The sequence below is a fragment of the Mastigoproctus giganteus genome, chromosome 4, assembly GCF_048544385.1.
Source record: "Mastigoproctus giganteus isolate SK-2022 chromosome 4, ASM4854438v1, whole genome shotgun sequence".
Taxonomy (NCBI): domain Eukaryota; kingdom Metazoa; phylum Arthropoda; class Arachnida; order Uropygi; family Thelyphonidae; genus Mastigoproctus; species Mastigoproctus giganteus.
In genome coordinates this window covers 191,768,558-191,791,876 of record NC_143578.1, presented here as the reverse complement: position 1 = coordinate 191,791,876, position 23,319 = coordinate 191,768,558, and the positions used below count along the sequence as shown (strand labels likewise).

Here is a 23,319-nt window from a genome sequence, read left to right as displayed (position 1 = left end):
ATGATAGGAAGAAGTATCATGTACTTCTTCCTATCATGTCTGGAGATAACTGCAGATACTTTCAATTTCAGTCCTAATAACTACTTTTTCTCAATATTGCTGTACTTATTGAGTAAATCCTCAGATCTCCTATTCTTAATATCATTAGTACCAATGTGTACAACAGTATTGCCTTTTGTGCCCTTAAAAGATGATAGCTGTTCTACATTGTTTTCTTTTGCCCCAGACATACTGTGGTCCTGTTCCACCTGTCTTTTTTTACAAAGCATATATGATGTTTCCTTGTCAGTTGAATTACCGATAACAGCTATTTCCTGTGGCCTATCCAGAAACTATTTTCCGAGGCATCTGCCTTGATCACATATAATTTCAAAAAAATTAAAGCCATTTCTGAGAAAAAAAATATCCTTTAACTTATAACCAACTACTCACACTCTCTGAAATGCAACAATCCATAACTACCTTCAAGGAACTGCTGATCCTGATGAGATTTACTATATTGGGATTTGACATCTCGATCAGAAATCATTATCCTTACTGCTGACTGCTTTCAATTGTAACTTCACTGGACATACTTTCCTCAATTCATGGCATCATTCCTGTGGACCAGTTTCTCTTACTAGCTACCTGAGCAAATCTCCAGAAAGAATAATACCTCATTGACTCACTGGTACCTTGAACCTTGAAACATTAATAAGAATCAGTTTTACTTTGGAAAAATTGATCATTCTTAATCGGACATCAAGAATTCATTTATCAGAAATGAACGTCTGATTATGCCTTGACGTAGAGAAAGTCTTCAGCATCATGTGGCACTATGATATCGTAAGAGATGACTTTTCTATTTATCTGAAGGAAATTTTGTATTTCATTCAGAATATCCTTCAACATAGATCTTTTGAAGTTCATGTAATAGTCTCTCACTCACTCAAATCTGTGTACAAGGAGTTCCATAAAGTTCTGTTGTCAGTGCCACCTTATTTTCAATATGAATAAATCATGTTACTAACAGTATTCTGAACACTGTGGATTCATCTCTCTCTGCTGATGAGTTCATCACATTTTATCATTCAGAATATGAACTATTTACTATAGGGATAGATGTGGTAATATTACTACAATTTAAAAAAAAAAGGAAAAATAAACCATGTACAAATGCATCAAATTCTTGCTGTCTTTTTAAGACTAAACTTGGTAAAGTACAGTTTTGCTCCTATTTATCAACCAGCCTAAAAATAAAACTGAATGAAATAAACTATACCCACCAAAGATTGTGCAATATTTTTTGTAAATGAATACTAAATAGAAAGAACTGGGAAGTCACAAGCATCACCTCTTCAAGAGAACATCAGTACTTGTGAACTTCAAAAGGGACAAAGGTAAAGAAAACCAATACGAGAACCACAGGAAACTTACTAGACAAACTGGTTTCCCCCGCTACCGCAGTTTCTCCCTGCATTCTCGGTAAACGGATTGTGCGGTGTAATCAGTAATGGCAGTAGAAGTCGATAACGATGTATTGATTAGTTTTTTCTCATTATTAGAAGCAGATTATTGGAGTTCATGAGTGCTGGGGGGGAGATAAACACCCTAAGACTGAGGCAGTCTGGAGGGTAAGAACTTGAATAATCTGCTTTTAATAATGAGAAAAAACTAATCAGTACATTATTATCGTCTTCTACTGCCACTACTGATAATATACACCATCTGTTTGCCGAGAATGCAGGGAAAAACTGCGGTAGTGGGACAACAATTTGTCTGGTTAGCTGCCCGAAGTTTGCTGTGGTTCTTGTGTTGGCTTTCTTTACCTTAGCCCAAAAAGGATCGTATTTCAGTCATTTACCTATCAGCAAAGTATCAAAGGATGTTTCTTCAATGAAGGAAATAGTAAATAACAAATAGAACTCAAACTTAAGAAGTAAAAAATAAGAGGTGTAGAGCTGAAAAATTGTTTTATTTTTAAGCAAAGTAATCACCACCTGATTGAATGCATTTATTACACCATTTAAAAGTTTCTTTTCACCTTGGGAAAGAGGAAAATCATTGGTGCTAGATTATGGGAGTAGGGTGGATGGTTGATGCTATATTTTATCAGAAATTGCTATATTTTATCAGAAATTGTCTTCACAAACAGTGTGCAGTGGGTTAGAGCATTGTTGTGCAATAAGAACCAGCTGCCTTTCTCTTGAAATTGCAGTCTGCCCTGGGAAATGCATTTCAATAGTCTTTGAAGAGCACCTGTACATAGAATGCAGCATTGACTCTCGCCCTTTCAAGTACAAATTTGTTGTGGATCACACCCGCTTTGTTGACAAACATGAGCACATTGTCTTGATTCTGTAAACCAAACTTTTTGGGCCTTATTGATGATTTTGAAGTCCACTGCATACTCTGACAATTCATCTCTAGGTTGTACTGAAACACCCAATAATAATATATATAGTGACAAAACAGTTGAGGAAATTAGAATTGCATTGACAAGTCTGAATGAAGTCTTTGAAGGCTGCATTGCATAATGCTATTATAGTAGTTGAAGGACTGTGCTCTTTACCACCAGTGTTACCAGATTTATGAAATTTATTCTATTTGTAACATTTCTCTTTGATGTTTTTTTTTTTCCCACTTTGGTCAGATAAAAAAGAATGGAAAAATTAAATTGTTTTTCATTGTTCTAAAATTATTTTCCAGAAGTTAAATTAAATTCCAAAAGTTAAATTCCAGATTAAAATGTCTATATTTTAGTCTCATAGAATGCATGCTGATAAGGGATCCAGATAAACGAGCTTCCCTAGAAGAAATCGCCAATGATCCATGGCTTAGTTCTGGAGATGCAATTCAACCAGCTGATTATCTACCTTTGGTTTCACGAGAGCACTTATCTGATGAGGATCACACACATATAATTCAAAAGATGGTGAATGGCTCTATTGCTACCAAAGAAGAAATATTAGAGTATGCTATACATTCACTCACTTTAATGTAATATTGAGTTGTATTTAAAGTTTTAGTAATAAACATTTTTATTCATCTATTCTTCTTAATAGTGCTGCACAGGAACTATCCCATTATTTATTTTTATATAAAATTTTGGTATTATAGTACTCATTAATCCAACAAGAGTATGCATTAACCACACCTAACAATGCTAGGAAGCTTACCTTGATTGCCAAGCATTCTAGTGGCTGAATGCCATATACACTGGTGTTCAAAGAAAGTACATCACCCCTTAAAATTATAATTGTCGTCCGAATAGCATAAGTATATGGCAATATTTCTTACAGATTGCATCAGATAAGACTGACACGTGTAGGTGAAGATGTATTATTACATCAGCTGTTACTTTCAGCTATATAAGCCACGCTCTACAAGAGTTGCACTCATTCCTTGCTTGTCAGGATGATGAGTTGTGTTTAGTTGATGCCATGAAGAAAAAGTGCTATTGTTGCTTTACGTAATGAAGGGTGTCTTTCCCATCGTATTGTTTATAGAGTGTCTTGTAATCGGTCAGCAGTGAGTAGATTTCTTTCCAAACTCAAGCGTACTGATTCTGCTTATAGGAAAAAAGGAACCAGATGCAAACGAGTCTATGCCAAAACAGAACTGCGTTTTAAAGCGCTTATGCCTTAAAAACCATAAAGCTTCTTCATCTTAGCTGAAAAGAGAATGGAAAGAACATACAGTAGTGGTAACAAGTGCAGTAACAGTCAGAAGATGCCTCTTCAAAAATGGACTTGTAGCCCGTCATTCTAAGAAGCCCCTCCTCACACAAAAATTGAAAAAGGCCTGATTAATTTGGTGAGGAGCATGTAAAATGGACCCCCGAGCAGTTGGAAGTCAGTTATTTTCTCGAATGAGAAGAAATTCAACCTGCATGGCTCTGATGGGAGATAAATGATTCGTCGTAGACTTGGTGAAGAGTACCATCCCGACTGTATGGTGTCTACAGTGAAATTCCCTACCATCCAAATGATATGAAATAGGTCACCTGCAGTTTATAAAAGTGATATGAAATAGGTCACCTGCAGTTTATGAAAGTGATATGAAATAGGTCACCTGCATTTTATAAAAGTGATATGAAATAGGTCACCTGCAGTTTATAAAAGGTTCTGTAAATGCCTATGAATACCTGGCTATATTGGAAGGCAAATTGCTGCCAACCATTAGAGACCATTTCAATCTGCCAAGTAACTGCATCTTTCAGGACGACTCTGCTCCTTGTCATCGGGCGAAAAGTGTAATAGGCACTTCTGTAGTTACTTTAGCTTCATTTCTGCATTAGAGATTTGACAGTAATGTTTACATTTGTTACAGGTGAAAAAAATTGTTGGAAGAACGGTTCGATTACAACTCTTAGCTGCCCAGAAAACGGCCCGGACCTGAATCTTGTAAAGAACTTGGCATAGTGTGGAATCTGCATTTGCCAGAAAGAAACCAAAGACCCTTTGTGAACTTCAGGAAGCCATAATTCGTGTTTGGAACCACGAACTATCAGTTGATTATCTTTATAAATTGATCTTGTCAATGCCTCGATGGTGTGCTGCTGTTATCAGGGCTAGAGGTGGTTCAACTTAATATTTGTTCGCACCTGGCGAACTTTTCATTTTGTTTTCCATTTAAAATGATAAACTGAAGCAAATTGAGGGCTTCTGATGACATTTCAGCCTTAATTATCGTGATGACATTTCAGCCTTTATACAACAGTTTACCCAAACTGTACAACAGTTTACCCAAACTGTTGTATAAAGGTTGCAGATGCTCGTTTTGGAATATTTTGAGAGCACCTGTCAAATATTACTTAGCATTGCCTTAACTATTAATAAATATCTTTTGTTTATATATCTATTTGTGATGCTAGTCATTAATGTAACATACTGTCGTGAAAAAGGGCTAGAAATGTGAAATTCCTAGGTGATGCACTTTCTTTGAACACCAGTATATATGCTGATTCTCTATACAATAATATTTCTCTACACAATAAATGCAGCATATGCAATAAACAATTCTCTACACAATAAATATAATATATGCTGATTCTCTATACAATAATATTTCTCTACACAATAAATGCAATATATGCTGATTCTCCACACAATAGCAGTCTCCCATGACAGTATAGTTGTTTAAGTCACTTGCCTAGAGAGGCTTGGGTTTGAATCCATTCAGAGACTGAAGGAGTTCTTAAAGGTTTCTTCAGTCAGAGTTGTAGTTAACGTCTCAAGCATTGTATGTTGTTTTTCAGCTTACACATATACCAATTTGCCAGTGAATATGCATTTGTACAAATAATAATACACTAATGCAATATGGCCTGGGATTCTAATGCACTGTAAAACCTGATGCACTGTAAAATATTTCTCTACACAATAAATGCAATATATGCTGATTCTCCACACAATAGCAGTCTCCCATGACAGTATAGTTGTTTAAGTCACTTGCCTAGAGAGGCTTGGGTTTGAATCCATTCAGAGACTGAAGGAGTTCTTAAAGGTTTCTTCAGTCAGAGTTGTAGTTAACGTCTCAAGCATTGTATGTTGTTTTTCAGCTTACACATATACCAATTTGCCAGTGAATATGCATTTGTACAAATAATAATACACTAATGCAATATGGCCTGGGATTCTGATGCACTGTAAAACCAGCTACTACTATTATAGAATGGCATTGATCAGGAGTGAGGAAGAGACTAATGATCAATCTCCCATGCTTTAATAAGTAACCTAAAGGAAAAGTAACTGATATCTTAGAAGAGAAAAACCACATTATTTTTTTTCCAAAAGAGGAAACAAAGAACTTTAAAATACAGATTATTGCATTTCATGAAGGCATTCATAATTTAATTGCTGTGTGGCATACGAAATGCATTAATCTGGTTGCAATTGTGTGCATGTAAATATTCATTATGAAGGTTCTTTCGGTGTGGTATCAACAAATTATATTCATATATGTACAGATCATTTTGACACTTCTACAGAGATGTGTTGTTTTGTATCAATTCTGCTTTAATGTAATAGTGGCATTTGTATATTTTGTATATTTTATATACAAAATGTAACTATTATTTGTATTTTGTATATTTGTATATTGCAAATATGAATCAAAAATTGGCAAAAGGAAATGTATACTTTCAAAAGGATTTGAAATGAGCTTATACAAGCTGAAATTAAAGAAACTCTGGAATTCCCAAAATTGATAAAATGAAATCAGTACAGAGGGCTGATTCAGCCTTTTGATAACGATTTTGACATTAATCCTGCTTGTGACGTATGGCAGCAATGTAAATTTTTTTTTTTGCGCAGATGCAGTCCCAAACCTTACGAACAGGTGCATCAGTCGTAGAAGTTGTTTTAATGTAGACATGCCTCGGAAATTGGACCTATGGTTGGAAGGTTACATAACCGCACTTTCCAAAGAAGGGTACAGTTATGCGAAAATTATTGATAGGTGTAAGTAGAAAAATTTTAGTGTATCAAAGTTTGGTATCCATAAGGTTTTGAATGGCAAAGGATAATTCTGCGAAGCTGCTATAAGTGGGCAGAAAACGCCGAAGAAACTGCATCCTGCTTCAAGTTGAACGAGGGGAGGTAGTATGAAAAGGGCAGTCACTCATTGTCGGTGAAAATCCAAAAACCCAAAGAGCTATAGCGTTACATGTGGGAACCTCCCAGTCAACCATTTGTCACATAATCAACGAAAGTTTGCAACTGGAGAAGAAGCACAAGGCCCACGTACACCACCTAGGAGCAAGGCACATTGCTGAGCGGCGGGTCAATGATCGAAAACTCTACGAAAAATATCTGGCAGGTGAAAGGTGGAAATTTGTAGCAACGTTGGATGAAGCATGTGTATACCTCTCCAACAAAATTCAGGCAATTTATTACCGTCCATGTTGAAAAGGCCGTGTCACAGGGTAACAAGGCCTTTTCAACACGGGCATGCAATGCAAGGAAACTTTTGGCCAAGGTTTTATGGTTGAAGCTGGTTTTTGTTATAAGGACAAATTTGAGTTGCGTACAGTTGCTGAAAACGTGAAAGTCAACTCAATGTATTACCAGACTGAAGTTCTACAGTTGTTTGAACGTGAAATACTGACATTGTATGGTTCTGATGCTGAAAAGGTCTGGGTGCACCAGAATAAGGCGTCCAGCCACATGTCATGTTCCATCCACGCTTTTTTGCGGAGAATGGAAGCGGGGACAGGTATTTGTTCGATCCCGTTTGAAAATATACCTGTTAAATCACCTGACGCTGCACCTATGGATTTTTGCGCACTCGGACTTTTGAAAAGAGCTCTCGGAAACCACCGCCCCAGAACTATTGAAGGTTTGTAGAAAGTCTGCCAGCAGAAATGGGACAAGATCGACTTGGGAGTTTTGCAGCCTGCTTTACTTCAATGGAAATTGCAATGCCTTGTGATAGTCCATGAGCAGGGAAAACAAATAGAACACAACCAGTGGCGGCGGCATGGAATTTCATAGTTTTAAAGGATTGTCAAAATCGTTATTAAAAGGCTGAATCAACCCTCCGTAATACATATAAAATAGACAAATAATATAGATGTAGAGGATATTGTAAAGAAAAAAAATATATATAGTGATGAGTTTAAAATTTTTAAATATTTTTATGATTTTTTTCAGTTTTTTTATTTATAAGATTTTGGTTTTGTTTTTGACAGTAGTCATGCTCTGTTTGATTTGAGTCAGAAGAAGAAAAAATTAAAATTTATAATCATTTATAAAAAGTTTTTTTTTTTTTTAATTTTTACACAGTTATGTTGCAGGTCACGTGGGTACTGCTCCAGTTCCAGAGAGTTTAATTAGTTATCATTAATGTTGAAGAAAAGTATTGGAATGCCATTCAGACAGTGGAACACAGTTCCAGAGCAGTCTGACTTAAGCTGGATTTCTATTAAAAGTCTTCTGTTTTCACTTTTAAAAGATGGCTGGTATGATTGCACTGGTATACATAATTTTTGTTGACTAAAAACTTTAGTTTTTAGTGAGCAAAACCTGATAGGATTATCAGAAACTATTGTCATTTTATGTGCATTCCCACATATCCATAAGGCATATAGCATGGCATTATTGTAGCGACGCATTTATGGGCACTTTAGGCAGAGAGCTACTGATCTTAGGACACTTTCTTATAGAGTGTCCTAAGATCAGTAGTCCTCCCAGTTGTGTGAACTGCTGGAGGAGGAAGCTCTCCTAGGAGAATGCCAATTGTAGATTGATTTTGTCCAGAATATGAATAATCAATGAATGTAGTCTGCCATAAAATGGATTACAAGTAGCATTACTCACATATGCTGCTCTGAGGTTGAGTGGATTAAGATGCCATTTGGCATTGATTGGAGCGTGAGGAGCTTGCTGACTGTGCTAACCGGGTGGGTAAAGTGCCTGCCTGGCAACCCAAAGGTCACGGGGTTCGAATCCCATCTCGGGCTTGGATCAGAGTAGAAAATGCAAAAACCTTGGGAGGTGCAATATGGCCACAGAAGACGATGCGCCAACAACTAACAAAAAAAAAAAAAAGAAAGAAAAAAAAAAAAAGTGAGATTCTCCAGAGGCTTTTTGTTGTCTAGGCCTGGGGTTCCCGGTCCTATGCGTTGGTCTGGCTGGACTGTGAAAGTGTATTAACTTTCGGCAGTGGGATGGTGCATTGCCATTAAATAACAATAAAGTGTGATTTCCAACTGGTTATGTTATGGTATTGTTGATCTCATTACTTTAGAGTAATGTGAATGTCCATTAATGTTAATTTTTCTAGATGTGATTGACATTAGAATGTTTGACTTGACTTGTGAGGAATAGATAGTAGTTGAACTACTTCATGGTGAAGGTGGTAACTTGTGGGGGGGGGGGTGATGTCTGCATACCTATTATGAAGCCAAAGATGTCTCACTAGTGAATCCCTCATTTCATTTGTTTGTTAAGTTGACCAAAATCAATGGTTAATTTATTGTTATCTTTGATAAATAACCAACTGATATGTTCAGTTAAGAATACAAGCAGATGAGCTCTAGCCGCGTATGTGTGAGAGCATGGTTGGTTTCTAGCTTTTACTGGTTAATGTAAATGAAATGACTAAAAACTGTTTAGTTTTATTCCCTACCTGATGGGATTATCAGAAACTATTGTTATTTTATGTGCATTCCCACATAAGCATAAAGGATCTGTTACCTTTACATGATGTTTTTATAACTATCCATCCACAGCTAACAGCTTGACTCCCAGTGCAAAGATTGTCATGAAATTTTATATTTGGCATCTTTTGGAAGCCATCTAATAAGATTAATCAAACCATTCCAAATTTCATTAAAATCCAACAGATAGAAATCCAGCAATTATTATTTTATTTTTTTCCATTCATATCATACCATATACAATATACTGTAGCTGAAGTGCTGACTATTGTTTATTTCCATCTCGCTGATTGGAATAATGAATAGGCAATATAATGAATGTACAAAAATAAATGTTCTTGATTAAAGCAGAGTGCATATGAAAGCGATTTCCTAACAGCAACCCAACCCAACCAGTGATTTCCTAACAGCAATCCCATTAAGCATTAATGTCAAATGCGTGAAATTTTTTATTTTTATTTTAGGTCCCAGCCACTGAAATCCCAGGAAACTAGGTGGCAGGACCTGCCAGAGCAACGTGTTGTGATACTGGACACACCTGGCTAACCTCCACGTGGCGAGGTATGGGCAACGTTGGGCCCCACTAGGCCAGTCAGCTGGACAAACAATGGGCACAACACATCACACTGCACAGACATGGCCCACACACTTTCAAGTCTCTGGCATGACAGTGTACTGTCCTCGATACAGCAAACACACGTGGAGATGGAAGAAATCCCAGGTGCCGTCTGACACAAACATACCTTAGTACATATGAAAAATAGCGGAGATGGGGGAAACCCCCGGTGCAGCTAGACACCTAACACACTTGTACATATTAAAGAGCTTGTTTTTTGTATATCAATTAATAAATATATAGGATGTTTCAGTTAAAATTCACTGAGATCTATCTTGCTTATTTTTAGATTTAGGCAGGTTATTTTTTCGGACCTTTTTTTCATATTTTGGCTGAAATTTTTGAATTTGATGTTAAAACTTATTACATATTATGATTTAGATTTTACAATTCCTAAATTAAAATTTTGTCTAATCTGCTTTTTACTCGTTGCGAAAGTTGTCCATTCTTGTTTTAGTTTAAAACCATCATCAGTGTACTTCTGCAAAAAAGAGCATAAACTCTTTTATTTGAAGAGAAAAAAAAAAACAAATATATGATGATGGTTGTAGCATGCAATGATGTGACACAAACCACCGAACACATGTACTCAAGAGTAAACATCATATAATCATTTTGTTTGCTTTGTTTTTTCATCATATAAAATTTCCTTACATTAATTTGAGAGGTACAGTACAGGCACTCCTCTACTTACATACACCTCACAGATGCATACAAAGCACAAAGCCTTGCTATATTTGGTTGTAAGAATCAGTTTTGAATACCTTCGTGATATTTTTCTAAAGCAGATTTCCGGAGGTCACTGCCATAAAACAGTAAAAACAATTTGCAGTTCCCAGTTTATTGGGCTCTTCTGTTAGTGCAATGTAATTATAAACTGGTAGTAAACTTGATCTTATTGCATTTGCAATGATACCGATAGCTGGAATTCTGTGGAATTTTACGTTATTATGAGATGTGCTTCGCCTTCACTGAAATCTTCAATCATATAAAAAACATAAATAAATTTTCAGAATCTTCTCTTCATTCCTAATTTTTGAGCTTCGTAAAGTTGTTATTCCGTATCTCTATTGCGTGTATCATGCTAGTTGCAATTTGTGTGTTCCATGTTCTTTGTTATTGATTGCTTATTTTCTTACTGTTTTAAATGTTACGACCAAAAATAAAATGTCAGGGAACTGAAATATCAATTAGTTACACTATTAATTAAGCTATGCACGTAAGTATAAATTTATTTTTATTTTGCTAACCTGTAGGAAATATTCTTCCAATTTTCAAGCATCATTTAATTTTGTTAATTGGAGGAAGTAAAGTGTAAATTTGCGCTCTATATCTTTACTTTCATAGCCTGTGGATAATATTTCTCCTATTTTTGCTTATTAGAATAATTTTACTTATTAGAATACAATTAAAATTCAGTTCACAAACATGATCACAGTGACTGGCCTCAACTATGTATCATATAGTGAATGGTATTTTATTTTGGAGAGTCCATCTTAAAGTGATTTGATCGTAGATTAAATTAAACTACGTATCGTATTTAGATTAAATTAGTTTTGGATAAATACTGAACTCTACATTATTATTCATTGTATGTTTTTTCAGCCTCATTTAACTCGGTTACAAATCGTAAAATGCTGGACAGGATGAAGTTTGTTGTGAGATATAATCTCAGTGTGTTGTACTGTACATGTATTTTATATCTACCAGACCAGATTTGTACTTGCATACAAAATGGATTTATGTACATGAAAAAAAAAAAAAAAAAAAAACCCAATTAAGTATGTAAGTCGAGGAGTGCCTGTAGTAAAGTTTTTAGACTAAACCGAAGATGGGGAGCAACTTTCCCATTATGAGAAAAAGCAGCTGAATTAGGCAATCATAAATTAAACATTAATACTTAATCCAGTTTTAACAATAAATTCAAAAATTTCAGCCCAAATATGACAAAGGTTCAGACAACAAATAGTTTAAATCTAAAAATAAGCAAAATAAGCCCAGTTACCTTTTGAACTGAAACACCCTGTATAAATCATAACTATTACTATAGTAGAAACCTTCTTAACTGGTACTTCCCACTTTGGCCGTACTGCTAATGAGGTCAATTGAGAGGTCAAAAGAATTAAAAGCCATGTATGCACCAGTAAAATTATTTGTTACTATAAATACGTATGTAATTTAATTAAATGTAATTTAATTTAATTAATTTAAGTAAATTAATTAAATATTGGCAAGAAAAGAGAGATGTTGTTTCTATGAAAATTAAGTTGGATGCTCTGGAAAGACTCCATAAATGTGAGCCTTTAAAAAAACTTGCTGTTCAGTTAGGCATTGCCAAGATAACTGTAAAAGACTGGGAAAAAAAAATTATAAAAACTCTAGGATTTTATGATTTTATTTCTGAACAACAAACATGCTCTTAATAAAGAACAGTTTCTTAAAGTTGATAAACCATCAACTGTGCCCCCTCTTGCTATTTTTAAAAATAGTAAAATTTTTACTCTATTTTCTGCTGGTCCCATGGGAGCTAGTTGTTGTCAATGGCTCTATTGTCAGGGAAACAGGAAATATATTGTGCAAAAAAGTGGAATAGGACCAGGGTATGTCTGCCAGATGCAAAAGTTAATGATGTAGAGCAGATATCTTTTAAGTGCAGTCATTTAAGGGTGATATTGTTGGCACTAATGACATTAAGAGTAGTGGATCTGCTGACTTACTTGACAAGTACAGGTCAATGTTTAAAAAAAGTTGCAAGTTATAGTGTTAAATTTTAAAGTGTCTGCTATTCTTGGTCCTTGAGGTTGTTGCAGACATTCTTTCAGATATTCCAGACAAGCTGTACTTTGCTACCTAGGAGTCTAAAACGCTGATGGAACTGATATTTGGGTGACACTCAAGTCGAGTGTCACTCGAATATCAGTGTCACCCAATTTCGGCGAAATCTGGATGGTCTGTGACAACCAAATCCTCTGCTTGCACCATCACAATGGTGGGACTGTTAGTAATCGTGGGTATAACCCCCATGCACAAGCACACCCATGCACAAGTTGGTTCACACCTGGGTGGTCACCCAGGTGTGAACCAACATAAGCAGGTTTCAAGGTGTGGCACCCACACCACATGGAGGAATGCCGCCCCTCTGTCTTACCAGGCAATGGTGGATGATTCTCATCAACCGGTGCAATACCACCACTTTGCTTATTGGAGGCTAGAAGTGATGGAACCCATGTTTTGTCTCCAGAGCAAAGTTTCGGTTAACCCTTACTATCTCTTCCATCATGCAGTGCGATTATTGACTTTTGAGGTTATGATGGTCATCATGGCGAAATCCAATCTTCCTTACATTTTGAGGATACAGCTCTAAAAACGGTGTTCACAGGCCAGCCACTAGTTATTACACCAGACTGAACCTATTGGTAACTCTCTAGGAGGCTTCCAGATCAGCTAGTGTATAATATTGCTACCTCTACTCTGCCAAATAGTGACCGTAGGGAGTCCGAATAGTGTGTATGCAGGGGGGGGGGCATTGTCAAGACCATGTTATGTCAAGGATCTGGGTATATTCTTACCATGTGTATGCCACATCCAAAAATTTCATTTCTTCATACAGCATGTCCCACTCACTTTTTCTTACTGTTGAATACACCATGAATTGTCAAACTAATAGAGCAAGCTTATCTGTGAAAAGATCCAAACCTTCCAAACACTTCCTAGTTCATTTCACAAATATACGTGGTCTCAGTTCTAATCTCAACGATGTCCATTTTCACTTGCAGTCTGCCAAACCCCATGTACTTTTTCTGACAGAATCTCAGTTATCGGTTGATTCATCTACTGCTCATCTCAGATGCCCAAATTATTCGCTGTATGATTCTTTTCCCACAAAGGTGGTAGTTGAGCATATGTGTGTTCCGATATTCCCTGTCAGAGAGTTGGTAATTTGGAATCTCCTCTTTTCGATCTTCTTTGGCTTAAAATCTCCTCACCTCATTGTGTCAAATTCATCTGTCTCTACTGTTCTCCCAATTCCACTAATCACTTGGAGCTCTTTGACTTCCTCTCTTTGCAGCTCTACTTTCTCCAGTCCAACTTTCCTAACAGTGAGGTAATTTTCCTGGTTATTTTAATGTTCACAACTCCAGCTGACTTCCGTTTTCTAGTCACATCAACCCAACCGTCGAGATGCTGAGGCTTTTGCAATTACTAATGACCTCACACAGATTGTTCATTTACCTACCAGAATTTCGGACAATCCTAACAATACAGCCAACAAGCTTGATCTTTTTCCCACAAACAACCCTTCTAAGTACACGGTCAAAGTGAATGGTCCTTGGTGATTGTCTCTTTTCCAGCGGATCCTTTATCTTACGGCTATTCCCAACCTTGTGTTTGGCATTACAAGGATTCAAAATGGGATGATCTACAAGATTTCTTTTCTTCTTTTCCTTGGTCAGATTACTGTTTCAAAACTTCTGATGTCAGCGTTTGCCAGATCGTTTCAGTGAAATTATTCGTGTAGGAATGGAATCCTTTATTCCACACTCCACTTTAAAATCTCATCCTTTATCTAAACCTTGGTTTTCCAATAAATGTGCTAAGGCTGTTCAAGAGAAGAATGTTGCATATCGTAATTCTTCAGTTTCATTTTTTGCCTACACCAAACCTCACAACAATTGTAAAGGAGTTATTAATCAGTCCAAAGTATATTTTGAACAGGCTAAGAGTAGAAAACTTGCTTCTTGCCCTAATGGTAGCCGAGCATTCTGGTCTCTTGCCAAAGCTATTGGCCCGAACTTTTGCCCATCTCTGCTCCCACTTTGTCCAAACCAGATGGTTCTGTTGTCACTTTAGCCAAGGATAAAGCTGATCTGCTAGCATTCCATTTTTCTTCCAACTCATGTATTAATGATCTTGGTAAAACACCTCCCACCATTCCCAACACACTCCATTCAATGTATCCCGTGGTCTTCCGTCAAAAGGATGTCAGAAGGATTTTGATGAATCTTGATGCTAAGAAAGCTCCAGGTCCTGATGGTATTTCTCCACTTGTTCTCAAAATCTGTACTCCTGAACTTACTCCTATTCTTTGCCACCTTTTTTCACTTTCTTATTCCAAAGGAGTTTTTTCTTCTGCTTGGAAATTTGCTCACATCCACCCAGTTCCTAAAAAGGGTGAGAAATCACTCTCATCCAATTATCGTCCCATTGCAATTACTTCTACTCTTTCTAAAGTAATGGAGAAATCAATTAACTGCCAACTCTTAAACTACCTAGAAACCTTCCGTCTGATCAACGATCGCCAGTATGGATTCCATCAGGGTCGATCCACCGGTACTATTCTGGCTTACGTTACCCATTTATGGACAAATTCAATGTCCACAAATATGTTCGGTGAAACATAAGCAGTTGCTCCTGACATCTCAAAGGCTTTCGATCGTGTTTGTCATAAAGGTCTTCCAAACAGGCTTCCATCTTATGGTTTGCCAACTGTTTTTTGTAATTGGTAATCCAGTTTTCTCTCTGATCGCCCACTAAGGGTGATGGTAGATGGCTCTCTGTCCTCTAACTTCTCCACCAATACTGGTGTCCCTCCAAGGTTCAGTTCTTTCCCCCACTCTTTTCCTCTTGTATATTAATGACCTTCCATTGACTGGAAATCCTATCCATAGTTTTGCCAGTGATAGCACATTGCATTCCACTTTCCATTTTGAGAAACCTTGCTCTGCTCAATCAACTTCAACTTCTCAAATATCTGCTACCAATTTCTTAAATGCCGATCTCCAGGTAATTCTCCAGTGGGCAAAGACAACTTAGTTGATTTCAATCCTTCTAAAACTCAGTCTTGTCTTATATCTCGCAAAAAGGATTCTTCTGCTCGTATGCTTATCTTTGGTGACACTCCAATTTCTAGGCAAGATGATATATCTCTTTTGGGGGATTACCATGACTTCTAATCTCTCTTAGCACAAGCACTTTACTTACAAATACTGCTTCCTCTGCATCTAAAAAACTTGGTTTTCTCTTTCACTCTCAGCATTACTTTTCTTCTAAACACCTGTTCAAACAAATCACAAATCCGCCCTACCATGGAATATTGTTCCCACATCTGGGGCGGTGTCCCCAAAACCTCTCTCGAGCTTCTAGATTCCATTCAGAAGAGGTCAGTTAGGTTAATTAATGACTCATCTCTAACAGTCTCTCCACTCACTGTCTCATAGATGTACTGTTTCTGCTGCATGCCTTTTCTACAGATACTTCCATGGGCACTGTTCTTCTGAATTGGTTTCTATAATTCCTGTTCTCTCTTTCAAAACAGTCCAAATACATGCTGCCACCAGCCAACATCCATTTGCTATCCAACTTCAAACTCACAGACCCAACTTTTCATCTTCCTCGTTTATTCATTCAACTGTCGTTTTCTGGAATGTATTTCCTGAAAATTACAGTCTGCGGAAGTTAAAGTCCAATGGCAACAAATATTTTCTTTCGTCTTCTCAACCTCCAACCCAAGCATGGTATACTAAGTACTGTAGGTCCTAATACATCTCGTGTTTGGGGTTTCAATAAAAAAAATTCTCCCCAGACACGATAGGACGGAGTATATGATGAGAGTCTTGTCATTCAATTCGGTCCTGGAAAGATTTGTGTAAGGTTTGTCGGGTAGAATTTTTCTCAGCTGATTTGTTAACAGGAGAGACTGCTTCTACAAGGATCGGATACTCTTAAATAGAAAGGGTGCAAGAATATTTGCTGATGCTATCGAGGCAGTGTTAGGTGGGTCAGAAAACTGCCAGTAGATTAATAAATTAACAGTAGTTGCAGGCAGAGAGAAAACGATTCTTGCAATGCTGCTATTGGAATGAGCAAGATCCTGGAAAGCAGGGTGCTGGGGATTTCATGAACTGCTGCGAGTCATCATGGAACAAGTAAATACATGGGCTGTGTTAGGGTAACTAATAGTAAGAAAGAGTGCTTGTATACTTGCACATACACCAATGATAGGAGTATCTTAAATAAATTTGATGATTTTTGAAGTTCTGGTCACAACATCAAAGGTAGTATTGTTGGGATATGAGAGGCATGGTGTTACACAGATATAAGGAATGCAGAATTGGAATTTGGGGAGTACAATGTGTAAAGAAAGGGTCGACAGGATAGCAAGGAGGAGGGACTATGCTGTTAGTTAAGAAACACGTAAAATCTAAGGCAGTGCATTCAGTTAACATTGGTAGATGGTGCAAGGTTGAATCAGTTTGGTGTGACATAAGCACTGGGAAAGCGAAATTGAGAGCAGTAGAAGTGTGTTATAGGCCTGATGTCTCCAATGAGTACAACAAAAAACTGTACACAGAAATAGTGGGCCAGTAAATAAGAATGTCTTAAAATGGGAGATTTTTAACTTCCTAAATGTTGAATGGAACTTATGGGTTTGTAACTTGCACTCTAGCAAGATTTTGTGGATTTATTGGATGATTGTTTTCTACTGCAGCATGTTCGAGAGGCAACCAGAGGGAGTAATACCCTCGATCTGATTATTAGCAGTTATTATTCATCATTACCTTTTTCTGCAGTTAAAGGAACCATGTTGGCAGTGATCATAGTGTACTAATGTGAGATTTACTTAAAGATGTAACTACCATCAGGGGTAAAGGGAGGTGCTTTTGCTTTCATAAAAGTGACTATGGTGGTCTTAGACAGTTTTTAAATTCTGTAAAGTTGGACCAACTGATGTAAAGCATGTTTGTATCTAATTGTACCAGGGGTTTCGTGTCTAATGGCATCCGTATCCGCGTTGCTTTTGTTGTAGGTGTAACAGTTCACTGTAAAGGCTAGAGATATAGTGGTATGTATCGTTGTTCCTCTGGCCATTTAGCCATTAGACCCCTGCTGGAGGCAGACTAGGTACCATGTAATTTTAAGTTTTCACTCTGGTAGGTCCTGCCACCTAATTTCCTGAGATTTCAGTGGCAAGGACCTAAAAAAATATATACAAACGGGGGACAGTTAAGTTTAGAAAAAGTTATGTTGTTGAGGTTTCAATTTAGAAATCGTTAATTTTGATTAGCTGTGTGGGGTTTACGCTGTCGTATTAGTCGGAGTATGGGGGAGACTGAAGACTGGGGGAAAAGACAGAAATATGGAGTTAGAGAAGGCAATCCCAGGTGGTCAGTATGGCATGCCCATTCCTCACGAGGCGAAGTGTATAGGGGTGGCAGGGGAGGGAGGAAACAGGAAGACCATCTCTTACTCCCCCTGCCGGGGAGAGGAAAAAAGATAACTGGCAAGAGAGCTGGTACAGATCACCATTTGGCTACATGGCAGCGAGGCTGCAGCAGTCGTAGTGTAGTCATATAAGATCATGTCCGGTAGTAGAGTCTTTCGTGGGACAGTGTCCCGTCGAGGTTAGATGGCTTTTTGGTTCTCTATCTTCAGTTAGTACATTTATCAGTTTCACTTAGGTCTCACATTTGTTGGTACATAGGCAAGGTTTCTTGGTTCTAGTTTTGGTTCGTATCATTGTAGGAAGTGCACCGTCACTATTCCTTGGCAAGACAGCTAGTATCTTCCGCATAATCATTCCAGGGTTTGTCCGAAAGGATGTTTTGATTTGTTATCTGGCTGGTCGTCTTTCACTCCTAGTGTATTGCATTTAGCATTTTCCTTCTTGAGAAGAATTCTTGAGTGAAGCTGGTCAGGGCTCTGTATTCCTCCTCTGAATCCAGTAGGTGAAACTCTTGCCCTTTGGGCAGGTATCTTGTACTCGTGATTAGAATGCACCTGAGATCCTCATATTGAGGAAAGTCGTACAGCCAGGTTTCGATCTTTCCGCATGTACAGTATGGGTCCTCTACGAGGGTGAAGTCCATTAACTTTGCGTTGAAAGGGCTGTGTCCAGTTAGCAAGTACGTTATTTGCAACCCCGGAAAGAACCAAGTAGGCAATTTTGGATAAATTTTTTTCAAGTTGCCGCAAGAACTTGTGGGTGATGGCTCCTTTGGTTGTTTCTGCCCACCTGCCCTGCCACACCTGCAGCAGGTGAGACTGAGCCGGATCTTTTCTGCCTTGTTGTTGTTTGTTGGGTCTATTGTAAATTCCAAGGAAGTGGTGGTTATTACCTTAGATAAGTAGTAGAGGAGTCCTGTCCTTGCGATTTCAAGATCAAGTGGAAGTACTGCTGCTATCACCTGCAGCGCGGTGGTATTCACTGTTCTGCAGGCATGGGTGGTAATGAGCAAGATGGTGCATTGAATTACATCCAGGGTTCTCTTATTTTTGACCAAGGCAGTTTTTTCATACCAAATTGCTGAAGCATATGTAATTATTGGGAGGAAGGTTGTCTTCTAGTCTAAGGCTAGGGTATGCTTTTTGAGTCCCAGTCTTGCCTTGTGACCCTAGCTACCATGGCAGGGCGCCTCCGTAGCCAGGAGCAGCATTGCATAGCACACGCTTCTTGATTAGACCGGGGTTCGAGCCCGTGACCACCAAATACGGAGGATGCAGGAAGGTCAGGGAATGACCACCGCATATCCCTGGAGCAATATGGCCTTGGTTGTTAATGCTCCTTAAAACCATATAAACAAATACCATGGCAGAGTAGTTTCTGATCTTTTGTCTTAGGAATTTGAGATGTGGTTGGAAGGATAAGTTATTGTCTAGTATGACACCCAGGTATTTTAGTTGACTGGCGAACTTGATAGTTGTCCCATAAATCTTAATCTGGGGGGGGGGGGAATCTCAGTTGCAGGGTTCCTTTAAGCAGCGTTGGTGATGTCTTTGTCGGTGACATTGTTAAGAAATTCTTCTTGGCCCACTGTTGAAGTATCTGCAGGGCCTGATTAGCTCCGATTTCCAGTTGGGCTCTGGAGTTTGCACTGTCAACATCGGGTAATCTGTAAAGGCCTGTACCCCCACTGTCCTAAGTCCATCTCAAGAACTCAACAAATACCAAGTTCCAGAGTAGTGGGCCAAATATAGACCCCCTGTGGACATCTTTGCGTGTGTACTGTTCTTGCGATCTTTTTATATGGAGTGTTTATCTCAATTTTTCTTTGTGAGAGATAGGTTTCTATGACTTTATAGAGGTTGATGGGTACTTTAGGTTCCCTGAGTCTGCCCAGGACACTCGGCCACCAGAGTGAGTCGAACACCTCGGCAAAGTCAATTGATATTACAAGGAAATACTTGTTGTCACATTCTTTGACCTTGTTAAGTAGGTTTCTGAGGGCTTCTGTTGTGGAGGATCCCGGTTTAAATCCAAACTGATTCCCAGCTAAGAGGCCAGCTGCTAAGTAATGATTAGCATTAGCATTAGTAGAGGCATTTGATGCAAGAAAGCAAGCTTATGCAGCATCAGCCAAAAAAAAAAAAAAAACCCACTTCCACTTCACCCCTCTGTTCGTTCAAAATACCTGTCCAGCTGAGCCTTAAACTTATTTAGGCTATCAACCTCCACCACAAGGGATGGCAGTCTGTTCCACCAACCAACCACCCGCTGGCTAAAGGCAAATTTCCGCACGTCTATCCTACATCTGTCTTTCCTCAATTTGAATTTATGCCCTCTCAGGTGAATTTTCTGAGCTAGAGGAAGAATCCCATCAGCATTGAGCATGCTTAAACCATTCAAGGCTTTATACACCTCTATCAGATCACCTCGCTGGTGCCTAGTCTCCAGACGCTGTAATTTGCGAAACTTAAGCCTTTCTTCGTAAGAGCACCCCTTTGTTCCATTCACTAATCTTGTTGCCCTTCTCTGTACTCGTTCCAGCAGCTCTACATCCTTCTTGAAATGAGGCCTCCAGACCTGTATACAGTACTCTAGGTGTGGCCTGACCATTGCCTTATACAATGGAATAATCACCTCCTTATCCCTGCTGGAAAAATTCCTGTATATCATTGACAATACTCCATGAGCTACTCTTGCAGCCCTTCTGCACTGTTCAGAGAACTTCATATCTGCCTGCACAATCACCCCCAAGTCCCTTTCATTCTCTACCACTGTCAGTGTAGTACCACAGAGTTGATACGTTGCTCTGGGGTTGCTGTTTCCCATGTGTAGTACTTTACATTTGTCAATGTTAAACTTCATTTGCCACCTCTCAGCCCATCTGCTCAACCTTTCCAGATCCTGTTGCAGCAGCATAGTGTCAGTAGTGTCCTTGACAACCCTGCCAACCTTTGTATCATCTGCAAACTTGGACATTAAGCTTGATATACCATCATCAATATCATTTATAAATACAGAAAACAATAATGGACCCAACACTGAGCCCTGAGGGACTCCACTAATAACATTAGTCCACGATGAGCAGTGTCCATTGATTACCACTCTCTGTCTTCTCCCCCTCAACCACCCCTTTATCCATAGCAGCAATTTGCCTCCAATGCCACACTGCTCCAATTTGTGCAGCAGTCTTCCATGTGCACAGTATCAAAAGCCTTTCTAAGATCCAAGTATATAATATCAAAGTTATTCCCTGCATCCAGTTCTTTTGTGACTGCATCATAGTATCCAATCAAGTTGGTCAGGCAAGACTTCCCCTTAACAAAACCATGCTGTGTCTGAGCTATAACTGAAGTCTTGTCTAAATGATCCTGCAGTGCTTCTTTAACCAGTGCCTCCATTAATTTTCCGGGAACAGAAGTTAAGCCCACAGGTCTATAATTACTTGTGTCAGCCTTTGATCCTCCTTTGTGAATTGGGGTCACATTTGCACATTTCCAGTCTATGGGTACCTCCCCTGAGTCCAAGGAGGCTCTCATAATTATGGCTAAGGGTTTGCTTACCTCCTTTGCTGCCTCCTTTAATATAACTGGATATATCCCATCCACCCCGGGTGCCTTTCTTGTGTTTATCTTCAACAGTTTCTCCTCCACTTTACTCCCAGTTATTTCAAGATTCTGTAGCTTACTGGAGTTGAATACACCTCTGGCATTCCCCTTGCTGAATAACTCCTCATGTGTGAATGTCGATGCAAAATATTCATTTAGTTTGTTAGCTACCCCTGAGCAGGATCATCAACAGTTGACCCATCAATATCAAGTGGACCAATCTGATTCATCCCCTTCCTTCTAGAGTTTACATAAGTAAAGAACTCTTTGCTGTTTTTCTTTGCATCCCTTGCCAAGGATTTCTCGTAATCTGCCTTCGCCTGCCTAGCCTCCTTGGTAACTTGGTTACAGATCAACTTGTATCTATCATAGGCTTCTGTGTCATGTGTTAATTTGTATGTATCCAATGCATGTTTCTTCTCTGCCATATGCCTCATTAGTTCATCTGACATCCATTTTGGCCTAAACCTTGAACAATATTTCTTAGTTGGTATGTAAAGCCTAGTAGCTTCCAAGATAAGTTCTTTGAATGCTTCCCATTTTGAATTTGCTGTTGATAACATCATCAGTTGGTCCCACTGTATAGAATTTAAATACTGTCTCGGTCCATCGTAGTCGCCTTTACGAAAGCAATAACCCTTCCCTTTACCCCTAATGGTAGTCGCCTCTTTCAGTAAATTCCACTTCAGCACACTGTGATCACTGCCACCTAGTGATTCCTTTATCTGCAGATTCCTAATGCATGAAGAATCACTACCGATAATCAAATCAAGAGTATTACTCCCTCTAATTGGGAGGGATATCCACAAAATAAATCCACAAAAGCCTTGCTACTGTGTGAGTGACCAGCCCCCAAACTCCAGTCAATATCTGGGAAATTAAAATCTCCCATTATAAGGCTCTCTGATTTACTGGCCCACTCTATTTCCCTGTACAGTTCCTTATTATACTCATCAGAGTCATTAGGCCTATAGCACACTTTTACTCTCAATTTTGATCTCCCAATGCTTATGTCACACCAAACTGACCCGACACTGCACTGTCCAGCGATGTCTACTGGCTTCACTTCCTTGGATTTTATGTATTTCTTAACTAATAGCATAACCCCTCCTCCCTTCCTATCCAGTCTATCCTTTCTGTAGATGTTGTACTCCCCAAATGCCAGTTCTGCATTCCTTATATCTCTGTGACACCAAGTCTCTGATATCCCAACAATATCTGCCTTTGATGTTTTGAGCAATACCTCAAATTCATCAAATTTATTTACTAAACTCCTAGCATTGGTGTACACGCAAGTATACATGCACCTATTTCTATTATTAGGTACCCTAACACAACCCATGTGTTTACTTGTACCGCAATGACTCCGAGCAGTCTCTATAATATCCTGAATCTTGTTTTTCAGGCTTCTGCTCATTCCAATAGAAGCAGTGCAAGAATCTCTTTCACCTCTGCCAGTGGCTACTGTTAATCTATTCGTCTTTGTATCCCCCCAAGCTAGCAGTTTTCCGACCCACCTAACACTGCCTCGATAGCATCAGAAAATATTCTTGCACTCTTTCTATTTAAGTGTATCCCATCCCTGTAGAAGCATTTTCTCCTGTTAACAAGTACAGTCCAGGCTGAAAAAAATTCTACCCCTTGAGCCTCCCTCCTATCTTGTCTGGGCAGAATTGCAGACACTTTCAAATTCAACCTTGTTTCACGGCTCTTTTTCAACAGTGACCTGTAC

At 38.5% G+C, this 23,319-nt stretch overlaps 1 protein-coding gene across 2 annotated transcripts in view; it reads left to right on the top strand.

Moving 5' to 3' along the window:
• Positions 1 to 23,319, top strand: part of Snrk (SNF related kinase) — a 152,893-nt gene that overhangs the window by 68,292 nt on the left and 61,282 nt on the right. For both annotated transcript variants that reach the window (XM_090371948.1, XM_090371949.1), the window contains exon 3: positions 2,743 to 2,952. In XM_090371948.1, the coding sequence (XP_090228074.1) occupies positions 2,743 to 2,952 (210 nt within the window). The remainder of the gene's footprint in view (positions 1 to 2,742; positions 2,953 to 23,319) is intronic.